This window comes from Patagioenas fasciata, chromosome 16, assembly GCF_037038585.1.
Source record: "Patagioenas fasciata isolate bPatFas1 chromosome 16, bPatFas1.hap1, whole genome shotgun sequence".
Lineage (NCBI taxonomy): Eukaryota > Metazoa > Chordata > Aves > Columbiformes > Columbidae > Patagioenas > Patagioenas fasciata.
Window position 1 is genome coordinate 13,627,201 of NC_092535.1, and position 18,686 is coordinate 13,645,886.

The following is an 18,686-nucleotide window of genomic DNA, read 5'->3' on the forward strand; positions in this document are numbered from 1 at the left end:
GACCAGAGACAGGTTCACTGAACACCAAGTTCCACTACGTGCAGGGTTTGCTTGCCCAGACCTGCCCTGATTCACAGCATCTGCACGGGGACATCCCAAAGGAGATGCCACATTTTCCCAGATGCACTTCCAGTTCTTCAAACGTTTGCCCTTGGATCTCCACGCGAGCAACAAAACACAACCCGTACAAACAGGGAGGTGTTTTGCCCGCAGAACTGACCCCGGAGAAATCCTTCTCCGCTGTGGAGGGAACCGCAGGCAGGGCAGCCAAGCGTGGCCTTTTCCATCTTAGAAGTGAAGCTGTTTATGTGCACAATTAATATTTGATCATTCCTGGAACACGCAACCATGATGACAACAGTTATGTCACAATTGTATGCATTTAATAAGCATCTCATTTGAATTATTAGTTAATGTACAGATCCCCCAGAAGTATTTTTATGTTATAAAACCCATAATTTATCTAAATACAAGCTGCAAGTTCGTAAATACAGCCTTAAGAGGGTAGCTATTGCATAGCTGGTTTAACAAAATATCCTTTGTGAGTAAGATATATAGGCTTATTTGGAGAGGATTTAGCTACTGGGAGGACGTCTTCTCCAAGTAAGTTACGTGCTTCTTGGCTGCAGCAGACGGGGAACGGGATTTCTTAGTTTGTCCTTGTCAGTAGAAATCAGCCTGACCTGATTCGAGTATCTCCTCGGCCCATCGTTCACTAGGGGCAGATTTATAAAACATCTTTACGGGAATGAGGCTGGAAGTGACATTTTCATTGAAAGCAGAGCTGGATGAACAACGGCTGTTACTGAAGAGGAGACGGTTAATACGTACGGCCCGAGGAGCCTTATCAGCTCTTTCCCCTCGCTGGGTGCAGGAGTCGGTTGGCTGGCAGTGCCTTCACCAGCCGGACGCGGGGCCGTTGCTGACGCACCAAAGCGCGGGCCGGTGCACTGGGAAAGCCAGAATGATGCAGCAAGGATGCAGCGTCTGCAGCCAGGTAATCCTGCAGGTCACAGCAGCTGTGCACAGAGCCCTTTTCCATTTACTGTATCTGCTTTGATCACAAGGATCAGGCATAACAGTCTGTCGAGTTAAAGCTCTGTCAGGGCTGCTTTTTGTGCATACGTAAGCGGAGATTGGATGCTGCATCTTTGCATGTGTGCATACACAAGAAAGCTGCTGGAAACGTCTGTAAACTGAGAAAGGCGTGATTCACCGCGCCCTCATCAAGAGCACTTGCTGACTGCTTATTGCTGACTGCCTCTGCAGATTAGATTTGCAAGAGCAGCAATAAGGAGTATGATGGGAGGGAACTTGAAACTCAACAGCCGACACTCTGGATGTTCGAATTATATCTGAATCAAGCTCCTGATTAAATTTTAGCAACGTCAAAAGCTCAAAGCAGCAATTGCAATTGATGTCGCTTTTTCCCCCCCCTCATATTGCCAAATTATCTATTGCAACGTGCAGCACATCGATGTCACTACATTAAATTTGTATGCAAAGAAGGGGGGAGATGAGGCAATAAGGCCACAGGACAAACAGTACGTAACCAGGCATATCTTCTTGGCTCCATTCACTGTTGTTGGGTGTTCTTAAAATGTGTTTCCAAGCCTGAGTAAAACTGATTCCAGATGGAATATAAAGGATATAAAAGTCACGCTAGCACCAAGACTGTCTGAATTCTGTGCTGTACCTGAATAGATAACTAGTCCCATCTTAAAAACAGAAGTGCTATAAACAATAAAAAGGCCACAGGCAAGGGTTTTAGTGCTTTGTTCCCATTAGCATCCTTTTTTCCCAAGTATTTTAGACTGACATAGTTAGAGAATTCCTCTGAAGCTCCGGCGCACTGAACCAGAGGTGCCTGATACGACGTGGGTCGCTTGTCTGGGCTGTCGGGACTGGATCCGTCCGTGGGCCGTTCGCCAACGTACAGGAGGCTGCGGTCTTGCGTGTCTTGCTCCGTTTTGAAAAGTTCGTACTCCATGTGGGGCAGCTTGATCCCCAAAGCCAAACATCCGTTTGTGGGTGTGATATCCTGCTCCACGCCAGCGCTCCAGGAGCTTGTCAGCCCACAGCTTCCAGGTTCCGAGGAGTTCAGCATCATCACCGTCACCTGGTCCATTGGCGTCACCCGAGCCTGCGTGACCTTAAAAGCCAGCTCTGTCCCGCCTCGCACCTTGGAGGAGGGGATGCCTTGGGTGTAATGCCCGGACGCATAGATGGTGAACGTTGGCTGTTTGCAGAGCGGGTCAGAGTAGTGATAGTAGTAACCTTCCCAGGTGTGGTTGTTACCATGGAAGATGAAGTACCTGGTGAGGAAGAGCACGGCGGGTCGGACCTCGCAGTGAGTGCTCACCCAGCTGCCACTGAGCTGCATCGGCAGCTGAGCTCGGGCGGGTAGGATGGGCGGGTGGTGCTCATCAGCTCTGTATATAATCCCACAGGCCGGGCAAGGATGCACATGATGCTGCAGAAGACAAAAAAATAAATCATTTTTGTAAACTGGGAGATGTCAGCTACACCCGGGTGTTTCTGCACAGACTCAGGAAAATCCCCGTGTTCTTTTCGGCAATCGAAAAGGCCGTGAAGCCTTCCCGTGGGGATGCTGCTGCGGCTGTGCCGCGCCGATGGCAGCCCCTCCAGGTCAGCCCAAAGCACGGGGTGTTCTGCCTCCCCCTTTTCCATTTACTGCACCCTCCTCTATGACAAGGGTCAGGCACAACAGCCTGTGGACGTACAGCTCTGTCAGGGCTGCTTTTTGTACGTATGTAAGTGGAAACTGGACGTCACATCTTCGCGTGTGTGCGTACACATGCAAACTGCAGCCAATGTCTGTAACCATTGCATCCGAAACAGAGAAGGGAAGGACCAGCTGCAGAACCAGCTTTGGTTCTGAGCTCAGTTAGACCAGCCCTGCAGCCCATCCAGGGCCAGGAGGGTTCTGTGCAGCTTGGAACTTTTTCTTACACTTCATATATCACAACTGATTTATTTTTAAATAACCAGGGTTTTAACATTGTATGATTTTGAGAACACAAGCTAATCTTCACAGAACTATCGTATGCAACAAGGTTAAATAACTCAGTAGTTAACTGTAGGGTGGGTAATTTACATGCGAGTTGATTGGAGTCTACTGTAATTTAGTCATTTTCAGCTTGCTTTACTGCTACTGTCACGTTAATGAGTGCTGACAGTACACAGTACATTATGGCTAAATAATCCCAGAAGTTGGCAAATATATATGCTCTCCTTAGACAGGAAATTCTTTGATAATGAAGGTAATTTGAGGAGAATGGGTTTCTTTAAAACAGATATAAATTTAAGGGGGAAAAAAAGAGTGATATTTTCATAGAGAAGGTTTCAAAATAGTTCCTAACATGGCTGTGTAACTCACCAGCACAGGGAAATGGGTCTTAGTTCAGGTGAAAAAAAAAAAAGAAAAGAAGAAAAACCCTGTGCCCAATAAAATTATCACTTTAACCATGGAGCCAAAACTCTTACTTGCTTAAACCAGCCGTGTGAAGTTATTTCTAACGTATGGCAGCTTCTAATTATCGCCAAGTGGTGACATCATGTGCTGCTCCATTGGAGAGCTGTTAGCTGATTAATTACAGTGCTGTACTCAGAGAGTGAATTTCAGTATCTTTAGGTTTGGTTTTAAATTAACTTCTAAAAGTGTTTATGTTTACCATCTGGTTTTGCTCATATATATGGTTTTGGCCCAAGATAACACAAGTTTAACCAATGTGAGAATGTTACTTTTGAGGGTGTTGCTCTGTGTTTTTCAGAGTTCTGCTGGTGCAGTTTGGGGTGCAGGGAAATGTTGCCCCCAAAGGTTTTGGGTTTGTTTTCCATTAATTTATTTAGATCTAGTAAAGCCCAGGGACATTTTTTTTCACCCCGTCTCACTACTCAGTCACTTGGGAATTGATTAGGTATGATTCAGCTAGAAATGTGCTTTTCTGGAGAAAAATAACCTGCTGCAAAATGAAATAAAATATAAAATGAAATAAAATGCAACTAGGTCAGTTTTATTTCTATCAAAGCGAATGTTTGATTTCTGCATAATAACATAATTGTATTCAGGGCAACTTCCTCTCCTAATGGCATTACAGTGAGGACTAATGATTTAATGGCAGACGTTGCTTCCTTGCTCCTCTCAACACAGAGGACACGACAAAGAGCGAATGGAGGGGAGGGAGACAAACGGCAGAGCCGGCAGCCACTAATGATGTGCAGCCCGAAGCTTTCACTGACATCGCTGCAGGAAACTGCATTTCCTAGGGAAACACAGAGCCAAAGCAAAGCCATTCACTCCAGCCCCGTGCCAAGGCGGGCTTGTTTCTGGTGTTGGGTTTGCGGAGGTTTCCCCCAGCCCAGTCCCGCTCTCAGTCAGGGGAGCCCCATGTGCCGCGGAGCACCCGGGCAGCACCCCGGGAACCCACAGCCCAAACCTGCTCCTCCTCCTGTCCTCGGAACAGAAGGGGACCCTGTGCAGGCAGTAATTTAACAGCAAGGAAACCACACGTGCTTGGCAACGCCCACGAGCCGATGAGGGGACCGCGTAAAGGCATCGTCCTTACCACAGCGCTCTGCATGGGCCGCTGGTAGCCCGTCGGTCGGTAGTGGAGCCTCTCCAGCCAGTCCGTGTGAATGTCCCCCAGGTACAGCTCCTCCACCAGCCGGCTGCCGCTCTGCTGCGCCCGCGGCAGCGGCTCGTACCGCTGCTCCACCCGCACCAGGCTCAGCTCGTGCATGGCGAAGCCCAAGGCGGCCGTGCAGTCACGCTCGGTCTTGGCGCTCAGCAGTTCGTAGAGGGCTCCGGGAGCCCAGGTGCGCCCCGGGGGCAGGAACCCCCTGCAGCCCTCACCCGAGGTCTGGTTGATCCAGGCGGCCACCTCCCGCATGGCTTTCTGGCTGTGGAACACGATGCCAACTTTGTGGAGGTGGTAGTCGGCCTCGGTGGCCCCACGGGTGATCCAGGAGGCCTGGCGCAGCCGGAGCTTGCCCTTGATGACCAGCGAGTAGGAGGGGTCGTGGCAGGAGGGGTCCCAGTAGTAGAACTGGTAAGCCTTGAAGAGGCGGTTGGCATAGAAGAGGTAGGATCGGGTGAGGAACTCAGGTCCCGGCCGCACCTCACACCTGGGGAGGAAGGCAGAGCTGAGCGGCCCACAGCGTGGCCAGGGGTGACATCCCTCCCTGGGGACACCCCGGGTGAGGAGCGAGCACGGGTGGGAGCAGCATCGTGGGCAAGAGCCTCCTGCACCCAGTGACTGCCCTTGGGTAATTTTAAGGTCTGGGCATCTGCTACCAAAATGTGACCATGCCTGATACAGGATCTTAAGTGTTGTGTCACATCCCCTGGGAGAAGTGCCGGGGCAGGGGGATCAAGGTTGCTCTGCCCATTTGAGCCACATGTGCTCATCGGCTGCACCCTAAAAGGGGCAGAGAGCAAGAGGCTGGAAGGGTGCTAGCGGGGACCCCGAGACTCGATCCAGTCGGGATTGGGTGCTTGGGACTGGGCTGGGGTTCTGCTGGCATTCAGGTGCATTTCCAGGCTGCAGGTCAGCCCGGGGTTCAGGTGTGTTCCCGGGTTGGGGTGCGTTCCCGGGTTCGGGTGCGTTCCCGTGGTTCGGGTGCGCTCCCGGGTTCGGGTGCGTTCCCGTGGTTCGGGTGCGTTCCCGTGGTTCGGGTGCGTTCCCGTGGTTCGGGTGCGCTCCCGGGGTTCAGGTGCATTCCCGGGTTCGGGTGCGCTCCCGGGGTTCAGGTGCATTCCCGGGTTCGGGTGCGCTCCCGAAGTTCGGGTGCGCTCCCGGCCGGGGTTCCTTACCCGGTGGACACCCAGCGGCCCTCCAGACGGGGTGGCAGCCGCGCCGCGATCCTCGCGCCGTCCTGCAGGTGGCGTAGCTGCTGGCGGCACCGCGGCTCCCAGCGCAGCGGCGGCTCCGCGGCCGCGCAGACTGCGGGGGGGAGAGAGAGAGAGAGGAGAGAGAGAGGGAGGTGTCAGCACCTGGGGCTGGGGCAGGGGGTCCCGCCGCGGGCCGGTTCCCGCTGCTCAGGGCTCCGCGCCCCCGCAGATGCCGCGCAGAGCCGCGGCCGGGACGGTCCCGCGGGGGCGGGCGATGCCGTTCCTGCCCCCACACCGAAAACAGTTCAAACGCTGTTGCCCAGAAAAAGCAGGAGAGCCAGCTGGAGAGCCAAACCCCAAACGGGCGAGCTAAGCAGCAGGCTCTTGGTTAAGGATACGGATCTTTTTTCATTTACTGTTCTCCAACATGACTCTCATCTGAATCCAGCAATTTTGTAGATGAAATCTTCAAATAAAACTGAGTGCTCTTTGTTCGTGTTCTCTCCCTCTCAAGCTATTGTTGTAGCAGGAACTGAAACAGGGAATTACAGCATGGGAACATTAGACTCGCCTGTCGCCCGCCATAAGGACAGTAATTCTGTCACTTACCTCATTTCCCATAACAACGGATGTTATTGGCTTAGGGAATGTGTGAACACTCAGCTAAATCCTGAAGACCTTTGCATGCACACATATATATGTACATATATTCCTATATATTACTCACTCTTTACTTAAGCAAACTTCTGTTCCACTCATCGTGAGTTTGCCTCAGCAGGAAACCTGGGATTTGCCTCTTTCTACCACCACGGAATGAGTTCTCAGCGAAGCTCGTCCTGAAACCCCACCGGTTTTCTGCTGTCATACAACTGTCCCGTTGGGCAGAACCCGGTCCTGGCCTTGCATGTTCAGCCCAGGGCTGCCTGGGGTTCATGAGCCCAGCCAGGGTTCGTTTGCTCTCGCTGTACTTTGAAATTTGCCTAGTAATGTGCTGGAAATTTTCAAGACAACTTTTCGCGACTATGTACCCGTGGTTAGGATACAGGTTGCTTTCCAGCCTGCCTACCAGCTGGAAAGAAAGAGCTAATGTAAATATGTATTACCTGCCCACAGGGTGAGGATGCTGAATGTCTGCACACCCTGTGCCACAGCCAAGATGAAGATACAGAGTCACAGCTGCTCCTCTCACTCCCTGCGTGCCACAGAGGTACTTCTATATAATCCAAACCATCCTGTGGTCTTTACAGACCCTTCCCTGGGAAGAGAAACCCCAACCATGTGTCTGCACATGGGAGAAGTGATGGCTGAGATCGTGAAGGGCCCAGGCCCAGCCCGGAGAGTGCAATCATCTTCCCAACAAGAAGCATCTGCAGATGAAGGCAGTGCAGATGGGTCTGCTGCAAACCATGGGCAACACATAGCTGTTGAGCAACGTCGGCAAAATTCCCTGGCTCACAAGCTCAGGATGTAACACAAATATAAACATGCAGGGTGAGATTCACAACTGGGCTCTACCAGCTCCCCCGATTCCCACATCCCATTTATTCTGAGGCAGAAGCCTCATCCCTGGCAGCAATGCATCCCACACACACAGGGTTAAACCCCTGTTACAGATCTTCAGCATCCACATTTGCCACAAATACAAGCCCTAGACCAAGTTAAATGAGAACTCGGTAATTAAAGGTCTGCTGAGCAAGTCAGAGGCTCCTGAACATGTGGCAAAGCAGAGACTTCCACTCAAATAGTATTTTATTACTAATGTAGTGATATGTAACTTGAGCCGTACATCTGACGGACAAATTCGGAGTCACTTCACTATGGCACTGCCATTTGCAAAAAGGTTTTGCGTCACAGTAACAGGGTCCTTGAAATGTATTTGTGTAGGTTTAAGCACGCAAACCCTGAAACTACCACGAGGGAATAAGCAGATGGCAAGTGAAGCCCACAGCGAAGCAGGGGAGCAATAGCAGCCGCAGCCAATCTACCTAAAGGCCCGTGAAACCGGCCTCGGATTTTCTGTTACCTCACTCCGCACTGCAGTGCAGCTGGAGACGCGTTATTAGTGTTAAGGGCTCTTTTTGGATCAGACTCACAATCATACTGTTTTAATCATCTTTAAGGGCTGGACGTGGCGAGCAAGGATAGCCAGCTCCTTCACAACTGCTTGCACTAGTGCCTCCTAAACAGCAGTTCCTGTGAGTCCTTGTGTGAAAAGGGGAAAATTATGGATGACAAAACCCGTTACTATGAGTTGAACCTTTAATCTGGCAGCTGCCTGGTGGGCGCCCAGCTAGCAGAGCCCATTAGAAGTCAGGGCTCTGCACCCCCATCCCAGTTCTGCCGTGACTTTGCTCTGTGGCCTTGAGCAAGTTCACTCCTGTGAGCCCTTTACTCCTGTGAGCCCTTTACTCCTGTGTGCCCCTTACTCCTGTGTGCCCCTTACTCCTGTGAGCCCCTTACTCCTGTGAGCCCCTTACTCCTGTGTGCCCCTTACTCCTGTGAGCCCCTTACTCCTGTGAGCCCCTTACTCCTGTGAGCCCCTTACTCCTGTGTGCTCCTTACTCCTGTGAGCCCCTTACTCCTGTGAGCCCCTTACTCCTGTGTCTTGTCTTCCTGACCTGCAAAATACGCCAAGTTTCATCTGACTGACCGACCAAGAGGCCGAACTGCTGGCAAAGCTTTTGCAGGGCCTTCAGTACAAGCATAGTCCAAACTGAATTACACTTAAACATTAAATCATTATCCTAGAGAATAAGGTAAAATAAAAAATAACTGCATTTGTATTAGAGGTGATGGACTACAAAAGTCAAATTTGCTCGTTTGTAACTACAGAAAGACTCTAGAAGTGAAGGTGTAATCTACAGATACACCAAAATAACAGCTCAGAATACAGCCCCGTTCTGAACCCACTAGCTGCACTCTGTGTGTGTTTACTGCAGCAGAAGCTTCAATATTTTACTAAACTCTTCTGGCAGAAACACTAAAAGTCAACATTGTTTGAAAGCACACACACTTTGGCAACGCAATCAGCTACATTTTGACACATTCGATAGAAAAGGGTATTTTCATAATCTGGATCAAAATAAAAAATTTAAAAAAAAAAAAAGGAAGAGAGAGAAATAAAAAAGCCCCCAGAACGTAAATATTTGACATGATGGGAATTCCTAGGGATTTTGTCTTGCTGAACTGTACACAGAACTCCAAGCTGGATGCATCCTCAAACCAAAAGCTATTGGCTTGTATCCAAATTTTGTGGCTGCTTTTCTCTCTCAAACATTCCAGCCTAGCCCCACCAGATCCAAACATCCTTTCAGGCTGGAAAAGTTTAGTTCCAGACCTAAAATCTGGAGTTAGGGCACATCCCTATTCCAAGAGCAGCATCAAGTGGCTGTCACTCACATGTCATTCCGTTCCTCAGCCCCTGGTTAAGCCCATCAGAGGAGCTCCAATCTCCATCCTAAGAAACACACGTATTAACTGCTTTATGCAGTCCTTGGGCAGGAGGAAGGAATTGTTCACAATTCATCTTCAAGACAAAAATACTCATTCATAGGAAAATCTGAAAAAAAAAAAGCCTCAACTGTGATCTCTCCCACTCGCTCGTTACCCCGTCTGTCTGTATCGATTAACCACAAGCGTTTCCAGAGAGCTCCTCAGGACAGCAGCTAGACAAAACAGTGGGTTTTTCCAGCTTTCCGGTGTGTGCTGCATCCAAAGCGCTGGCCCGAAGCCTCTGAGCAACGGGGCTGTACAGGCACTCAGAAAATTAGGAACACCAGGAGCCGCTGCCATCAAACCTGGAGACAACAGCAGCAGCAAACGCCGACCAACTCCTCCATATACTTATTTGTAGCCATTTTCAGAAAAATCAGACCCGTGGCATCAAATCACAGAAAGGCAGAACTGGAAACTCTTTGCAAAGTAAATTGTTGGTAAAATTAAGACCAAAGATTCCAAGGCAATGGCCAAGCCTGAAAATGAGGGAGCGCCAGTGGGGTTGTGCTACAGAACTGCTGTGTGCTCCAGAGTCCGACCCGCTTCTCGCTTCTAAAGGAAAAAATACCAACCAAATGGAAACAAATCTTGTTTGTGTTCCTCCAAGCAGATTGCCTTTGGAAAAAAGCAAAGTTGAGCCACACATCTGTTTCTTTATAAATGGAGGAGAAAATGCAAACATTACAGTTTGCACCAAATTAGTTACTGTAGATCAACTCTTCTCCAGAGCTAGCTTGCTTCATCTACTACATGTTATTGCCTCCTATGGCCAGAATTTATTATTCCCATTTATAATTCTAATGTTTCAGTTAGTCACCCATTCTCAGGGATAAGATCAGTGCCTGAAGTCATGGAGCATTACACATTTCTTCATTTAGAGATGACATAAAACCTTTGATATTTTCTGAGGAATGTTCAGACTGCAATGAAAGGGACAATAAGAAACATATCAGTATATTCTGCATAGGCAAATTACACTTATCCACACAGACTTCATTAACAGAGTTAAATAGTTTCTTTAGCATTTCTGTCTCCTGAGAGCATGCAGAACGGATTTTGGGCTAGCCACTAAAGGAATAAGCATTCTTTTAAAAGCAAAGAAAATGTTTAGGTTTAGCAAATCAATTTTTATTGCATTGTGTGGAGATTAGGTTAGTGGTGCTTTTAATTCACTCAGAATAAGGCACTCCCAACAGAATAATTCTGTGGGAAGAGATACGTTCTATATTATAATATTATAAAGTTATAAAACTTAAATATAACCCACTGGGGGTGTAAAACTCTATCACTGCAGAACTTTGCATTTTGCCTATCTGCAAACTGAACCCAATTCAGTACAGGACTTAAGCACACGCTTAAGTCTAACTGGTTTCACTGAAACTTAAGCATGTGCTTGAAATTAAGCCAGTGCATGAGCACTTTTCCTGATTAGTAATGCCTCCCTGAACTGAAGCCAGAATGTGGTCAAGTGGTTGCGGGAGGATGCCAGCGCTTTCACTGGAGTCCTGTTTGTATTTCTATTATTCATCCCTTCTCTTATTTGTCCGTAAAACAGGCACAATTTTACATTGCTGTTTCACTAGTCTGACGCTCAGTTCATGCTATTTGTGAAATACTTCAAATTCACTAGATTTTTCTCAGTTATTCTTTCAAGGATGGCATGATAAATGTATTGTTAGCTATCACTGTAGAGCATCACCTTGAGTTTCCTGCACACAACACAGCACAACCAGGTATGAAATTCGCCAGATCCTAAGAGGGAACGCAGCCGGCTCAGAATTCCCAACCAGCTCAGGACTTTAGAGAAATTTCCAAAACGTATTTTCACCACATTCTTTCAACACATTGCCAAACAGGTTCAGATCCCGTATTCTATGGCTGTTAGCTCAGCTTTATTCTGAGGCTGTGATCATTGCCTAATTTGTCTCATGTCCACAATTAAAACAGTGAAGCACTTGTGGTGAGTTGACTGGAGGTTTTTAAAGCACTAGAGAAGTAAATATTTTGTTCTCAGAATCACAGAATAATTTATTTCTCTTGTAAGTGTCATGTCCAGCGACAGACGACAACACGTATGGATGTGTGGGAGGGAAGGGGAGAAGGGATTCTCTCCTATACCTCAAAAATCTTCTTCATTATAAACTACATTTAAATAAAATGGCTTCTCAAAATTGCCCTCTCTAGCCGTTTACCTCAAAGAAGAAAACCAGGCCTAACATCATAAATGGGTTTCTGGGGCTGGAGCCCGGTTCCACTGGAGAGTGTAAAGATCCCATAGCATTGCAACACAGCATCAACACCTCATTCCAAAATGCCCGTTCCCATTAACTGAGGGTAGACACTCCATTTGGAGAACAAATGGATGCAAAGGAGAAACAGGACAGGGGATATTCTCAAATGGAGGGAACCAAGCAAGACGTGTCGAGAACGGGGTGACGCTGTGAGCCAAAATCAGGGAAATCACAGGGGTCCCCTACAGCAATTCACTGGCTCCACATTAACCTACAGTGCAGAGTGTGGAGGGAAAGGGATGGTTCATCAGGGCAGGTAAGAACTAACAGGATCATTACTACGTGCCTTCTTTTTTTTTTCAGCATCAGCAAGCACTGAAAAAGGCAAATGGGTTCAGGCTATGGTAATACATCGTGACTGGTGTTAAACTCCGATCAATATTGCCGCAGAAATTTGGCACAGAGCTATATATAACCAAGAAGCAAAAGAAACTGAAGGAGAGAAAGGTGATGCTAGAGCTTTTTTCCTTGAACACCGGTGAAACTTTCAATTTTAATTTGGTGAGATACACACAGTGAGATGATCTCTAATCCTCTGGGTACCTAGACAGTGAGAGATTGGTGAGAACACATAGGGGAAAGCATTTATTTTCAAGAAATAAAGCAAATCAATTCAGTTCTAGGCTCAACAATACACCAGGGGTACAATCGTGACTCAGATAAATTCTAACCTGAGTTCATATTCTTACCAAATGGGAAATATTGCACCTATCTTCCTCAATTAAGATGAGATGGAAACTCATTAGAAAACACAACACATGGTTTTGAAATTAATGGCATGCCATCATTTTGTATGTGTAGACCATCCATGCAGTTTTGGCAACTCCCTTGAGCCCCTGGACAGACACTTTATTAGCGGCTATTGTGGCCATTTTTAATAGTGATGGCTAAGCTTTTTTTTTCCCCGGATGCTTTGAAGAGCAGAACCAGCGATCAGGCCATGGTTTGGCTCTAAAATGCCAACCTCGTTTCAAACGTCTAAATCACTCACATGGACCACGAGTGCAGAGGACCACCCACCACATAATATTAACATAAGTATAACATTTACCCAAAGCAAAACGAGCAACTGGAACTGGCAGGAGTTGAGAGCAGAACAACAAAAAAATGATTAGGGGGTGGGAAGGATTGAGTTACAAAGGAAAATTAGAAGAGCGAAGTACATGTAGCCTGGTTGAGTGATGGCTGGGGCACGATGGACATGATAACAGCCTATAAATATTCACAAAGCATAAACACCAAGGAAAGGAAGGAATTCCTTGCAGTGAATAAAGAGGTTCTGTTGGGAGCGAATGAAGAGAGGAAAAAAATGTGGCTTGTGTATCAGGGTGAACTTCTGGAGACACAGTCCAGTAGGCAGCGTGAGTCCACCTGCTTGGCAGGATTTTGAGCAGTTGAACAAAGCATTAACACAGCTGGGAATAACCCGCTCTCCGCAGGGAGTGGGTGGGATATTCAGAGTGGCCTTTCAGCCTCCCATGGCCACGGAGATCCCCGCTCCCCCGGGACAGCTGCTCTCCTGGGTAAGCGCATTGTTCGCTGTCCTGCTCATCAAAATCACTGCCTGGCCTCCATGGGAATAGAAATACAGGCCAGATGCACAAAGGCATTTGGGTGCGTAAAGAGAAAAGCAACTGCAATAGGTATCAGCTGCTGGATACAGGTGGGAATGCCAGTAGGGCCCTGCAGTGTCAAGTGCTCACCATTGAAAACCTAAGTCCAGGAAATTAGGTCATAAACCCGCTAAAACAAGAACCATCCTTCCATTCTCTCCTTATTTAGCACCTAACACAACAAGATTCTTGGCGCTGCTGCAAGGGTACTGTTTATAATAATAAAAATAGGGTCTAATAGGATCTAATAGTCTGAGGTTACGTGGCCCCTGAAAAGCCCAGGATGGGAAGGGCATTCACAAGCACAGTGGAAGGTACCCTCAGAAAACAAAGCTCTGCAGAAAGGTGGTAAACTGATACACAGCCCACACCAGAAACACGCACACATATTTAACTTCGAGTCACAAGTGACCACAGAAAAAGGTTACTTGTTCAGCTGAAGCACAGAATTAAAGTTACTTCTAACATGTGTTTTGGGGTCTGGGTGTGGTTTCTAGATAGCCTGAAATTTCAGTCTACTGTTTTGCCTGTCAACATTAGCCAAGTTTTGATGTGTTCCAGTTCTCTCAACACTGCCGACAGATGCTAAAATCAAAGTTGACATTCAACCTACGCACCGCGTAATCTAATAACGGGACTCGCGCTACTCAAAACTAACAAAACTTAGGAGCTTTTGTGCAGCAAAACTTTGCTGCTATTTGTGTTTTCATCCATCTTTTCCAGGGAGCCTAACTGGCAAAAACGATTTTTTTCTCTGAAAAGCTTTAAAAATCGTGTGTCATAGTGGTTTTGTGTCAACAGGGGAGAAGCGATCCTTAAAAGCCATAACCTGCCAGTGTCCAGCGCTCGTGGATTGGGTAAGAGTGTGAACAAGGTGAATCCGACTGTCCCAGTGGGGAGCTCGCTGTGTGCATCAATCTCCGCGTAGGGGTGAAATCCCACTTCCAGGGACCTCTGTCTTCAACTCAGACACAGCCAAAATGTCACACATTTGTCAGTGTTTCCTATTAACCTGGTAGAAACCATAGGGGACTTTTTCAGTGATCGACCAAAGGGATGCACTGAAGTTTAAAGCATTATTTTATAAACTAAACCCAAGTAAATCCCTTCAAGCACTCAGTGATGAGACTCCTCCTGTTGATTTATGTCCCATCACACCAGCTGTAAGTTGAGAGCTGTTGTTGCACTGATCCAAGAGTCTGACAGTGCCATGGGAGCTGAGCTTCACTGCAGCATTCTCAGTTTCAGCTGAATTCAAACTGTGATGATTTAATAAGCTATTCGCTGAAAATGAGAAAACATCAGTATGAAAGACATGATTATCACACCATCACCCTGCTAAAACTCAAAAATAATGATGGATTTCAACCCTCTTATCACTTAACACTCTGGAGCTTTGGCATTTCAAATAGACATCAGAGTTTCTTTCCTAATCCACAGAAAAAGAGCTTTCCTAATTTTGCATTTTATTGCATGAGACCTTTTAACTCCTTTAAGGGAAAAAAAAAAAAAAAACAACACAGATGGTAGATTACTAACCCCTCAGATCTTACACAATTTAAACTAGATAGGGAAGGAGCTGTTCTATGAATCATATCTTCAGTTTCTGGCAGCACTGTGAGCCTACAAAGAACGGTTACACATTAAAACTCTCACATTCTCACTGTCACTTTCTTGGTATTATTATATCTGAGATGCACTATCTTAAAGTCATGAATTCTCTTTTTTTCATAGCTTTATCTTCCTTGGCAAATAAATAAGAAAAACAAAGGAATTGCATAAAAGCATTGTATAGGTGCTTCCTAATTTTCAGGTTGATTTTAGCAGTGATTCTAACTCATGCATGAAAGCATTTGTCTTTATAGATGACATATGCTATGTTGTGGGGAAACACAGGATCCCATTGAAAGCAAAATCTCCTTCCAAACTTTGTTCTGCCAGATGCAGCCTCCCCTAGCACTGGATTCCAGCTTTGGTTTTCTTCATAGCAATTTCTGGCTTTTGAAAATCTCCTTACTCAACAGTTTGTGCTTGTGGGGAAAATATAGAAACCACACAGTATTTTTTTCACTTGTGCTTTTTTAACATCTCAGCCCTGTTTTTATCTATATCCATATACTTTGAAACATGGCTAACGTATAATTATGGAAAGAACAAATGGAGTCATATCACACGATCCAGCGTAATACATTAGCTGCTGATTTTTTGGCCAGTTCGAGAAATGAGGATTAAAACCCACAAACTTGGTGAAAATCAATTAGCCAAGTAAACACTGCCCAAACACACATTTGAACCAAAGACAATGATGTTAATTTAATAGTACAAATTCACACACATGTATCTATATTGAATGCACTACTATCATTTATGGGATTCTCTTCCTACCCTCGTAATTGAATGCAACTGCTGATCTTATCTTACCCCAAGACTGTAATTTTCAAACTTAAAAATAAACATTGAAAGCAAGAATAGATCTTTATGTTAAAGCCATGTAGGAGAAGCTACAGATGAAAAATATCAGCGTGGTGTTATTGGAATGTAAAGACTTTAATGAAAGTTTAGGTAAAACTCAGCAAGTCTCTGGGGACGTTTCCAGGAATGAATGATTCTTTGCCGGAGGAGACTCCAAAATCAGATTCAGTTACCTAACTAAAGTGCTTTTTCAACTAATTATGCACTGGTGTAACGCTCATGCTGTTGTTCAGTTTAATGCAAAATACAGAATGCCATTCTCGCTCACAGTGAAGTCACTGGCAGACCTTGCTTTGATTTGACTGAGTTCTGGATCTGACTGAGCTATTTAAACATATGTTTTAAGATCCAGCTTCTGTTCTTACTGAAATCAATGGAAATTCTCTCACTGACACTGGATGGAGGAAACACAGGGTTTAAATTAGATTGGACTAAAGTAAACTGTATGAAGATTTAAGAAAGAAGTATTCTAATAAGACTTCAGTGAGTAATCTTATATATTGCAGTATAACAGGTCTCTGAGCTTAGAAACTTGAGCTAATAAAATATATAGAGAAGGAAAATATATATTTCTCAACCTGTTAAGCTTATCTTAGGGGATCAAATTATGACAAAGACCCCACATACGAACAGAGAAGTAACAGTACAGAAGTACGCTGCTTAGAGATTTCTTTCTGTAGTCTGGTACTTTACACTTAATGCAAATAACGTCCGATAGCTGTCACTACACGATTCTTTCGCAATGATCACTAAACGAAGCCCTGAACTCGAGAGGCAAGTCAGTGTGCTATTTTGCTGCCCGAAACCTCAGATGAATAAATTAAGCGGTAGAAAGCAAGCCAGCAACAGGAAACCCAGGTGTCTGGATTCCCAGTGTCCAGACTGCCCGGGGGCCTCAGGGGCACCCTCGTCCTTCCTTTCACCTGCCCCTTTGCTTCAGGGCTGCAGAGCCTCAACCAAGGGTCTCCCTTGCATTTCTTAGGAAAAGCCTCCCTCGGGCTCTGCTCCTTGTCGTGATCACTTTGCCTTTTTTCACAGCACAGCTGTCTTTGTTCTCCCATATGGTCTCTTAAGCCAGAACCTTTTCTTCTGAAACGGCTCCAAAAACTGTGGGGTTGAAAAGATGCGTTTCTGAACGGGAGCCGCGAAGATGCCGCCTGCGCTGCTCTGAGGCCGCGTCTGTGCAGCTGGGGCTAGGGGCCATGTCGCTGCAGCAGGACACCGCTTGGGAAGCTGTCCCTTGCTGGGGCAGGTGCTGGATCCTCCCAGGGCTAATTCCCAGTGAAACACCACTGAGAGTCACCTCTGAGACCATCCTGGATCTCAGCTCAAGACCTCACGGTGCTCTGGACAGGGACAAGCTGCGATGGGGAAAGCCCGAGAGGGTTTCTGGGCGGGGGGGACAACGACCGCGACCACTCTGGGAGCCTGGGGTGGGAGGCAGCGGCTGAACCCCAGCCCAGGACCGCCCTGGCCAGCTCAGCACCGACCTCCAGCCCTTCTGGCATCTCCACAAGCCGCTCTCAAGAGGGGACGGGAAAGGCTCCAGACAAGACTCGCGGCGGGGGGACTGCACCCCCTGCCCTGCCCCACAGCTCGGCGGCATCCCCGGGGCTCCGCGCTCCTCTCCCCAGGCAAACAGCGGCAGACGGTGCAGAGCAGCGCGCCCCGCGTTGCCCAGGCTCCTCCGCGGACGCTGCGGCCGGACACCGCCGGGGAACCCCCCCCGGGCCGGGCGGGCATCGAGGGGAAGAGCCGGGCAGGGAGCGGACGAGCGCAGCTCCGGGACCCCGGTGCCTCCTGACCCGCCGCCAGCACGGCCCGGGGCGGCAGCGGCACCCCGGGGACCCCCTGCCCGGAGCCGGCCCCGGGGAGACCCGCCTTGCAACTTCCTAGCGCCCTCCTTGCAATCTTTTCGCACCCTCTTCGCACACGCCTTGCAGCCCTTTTGCACCTTCCTTGCAATTTCTTTGCACCCTTTTTGCAATCTTCTTGCACTCCCCTTACAGCTTTCTTGCTCCCTCCTTGCCATTTCGTTGCACTCTCTTGGCACCCTTTCTGCACGCTCCCTGCACCCTTTTTGCACACTCCTTGCACACTTTTTGCACACTCCTTGCACTCTTCTTGCACACTCCTTGCACTCTTCTTGCACACTCCTGGCTACTTCTTTGCACTCTCCACACACTCCCCTTGCACCCTAACTCCTTGAACCTTCCTAGCAATCCCCTGCCTTTTCCTGCCCTTTCGCAGCGCCCGGGGGAAGAAAGAGGTGGCGGGGAACCCCCCGAAGGGACGACCCCGACTCCTGCACCCACTCCCCTTCCCTCCGCCCGCCCCAGAATGTCATCTGCCGCCGGTGCCACCTACCTACGAGCAGCCCGACGAGCCACCAGCACCGGACCATGGTGGCCGCTGTGTTTCCTCGCCGAGCCGGCGGCAGAAGAGGCGCGATGGCCGGCGGTGCCCGCGGAGCTCAGCGGGGCGCGGCGCCCGGCGGCGCAGCCATGGGCCGCCTCCGGCGCTCCGGTGCCCGCGGCGGCGGGACGCCGGCTTCGGGCCGCGGGCGGGAGGCTGAGCGCGGCGGGGCAGGCTCCGGAGCAGTCCCTCTGCTCAGCCTCAAGCCTTCCGAAGGGAGAAAAAAATATATATATATATCTAAAAGAAAAAATCACCACAGCCCACCCCGCCTTCGCTGTGGAGAGCGTCCCCCCCGACTGCTGATAGCTTTAATGGAGCTTGGCAGCCACAGGTTCAAGTTGCCAGAAGAGGTGGAGACTCCGCCGCCTGCGCCCCACATGCGGCCGCGCATCGCACACGCGGGGGAGGAGGAGGCTCCGGCCGCCCCGGGCGGGACGGGCACCCCCAGCCCGGGGACCGGAGTTTTCACCCCAGAGCTCCGCACGTCTCCCTCAGGGCCTGGCGCCGACGGCCGCCATGGCTGTGGTGGGCTGCTCGGTGGGC

At 48.4% G+C, this 18,686-nt stretch overlaps 1 protein-coding gene across 1 annotated transcript; it reads right to left on the reverse strand.

Annotated features, from left to right (window-relative positions):
* Window positions 1-361: 361 nt before the first annotated feature.
* On the reverse strand, window positions 362-18,429 carry APCDD1L (APC down-regulated 1 like). The gene is made up of 4 exons (XM_065850065.2): window positions 18,093-18,429; window positions 5,837-5,966; window positions 4,590-5,148; window positions 362-2,473 (listed from the first exon to the last, which is right to left on the reverse strand). Exons 1-4 carry the CDS (start codon window positions 18,127-18,129, stop codon window positions 1,709-1,711), a joined length of 1,491 nt encoding a protein of 496 aa, XP_065706137.2. The 5' UTR covers window positions 18,130-18,429; the 3' UTR covers window positions 362-1,708.
* Between the last annotated feature and the right edge of the window lie 257 nt (window positions 18,430-18,686).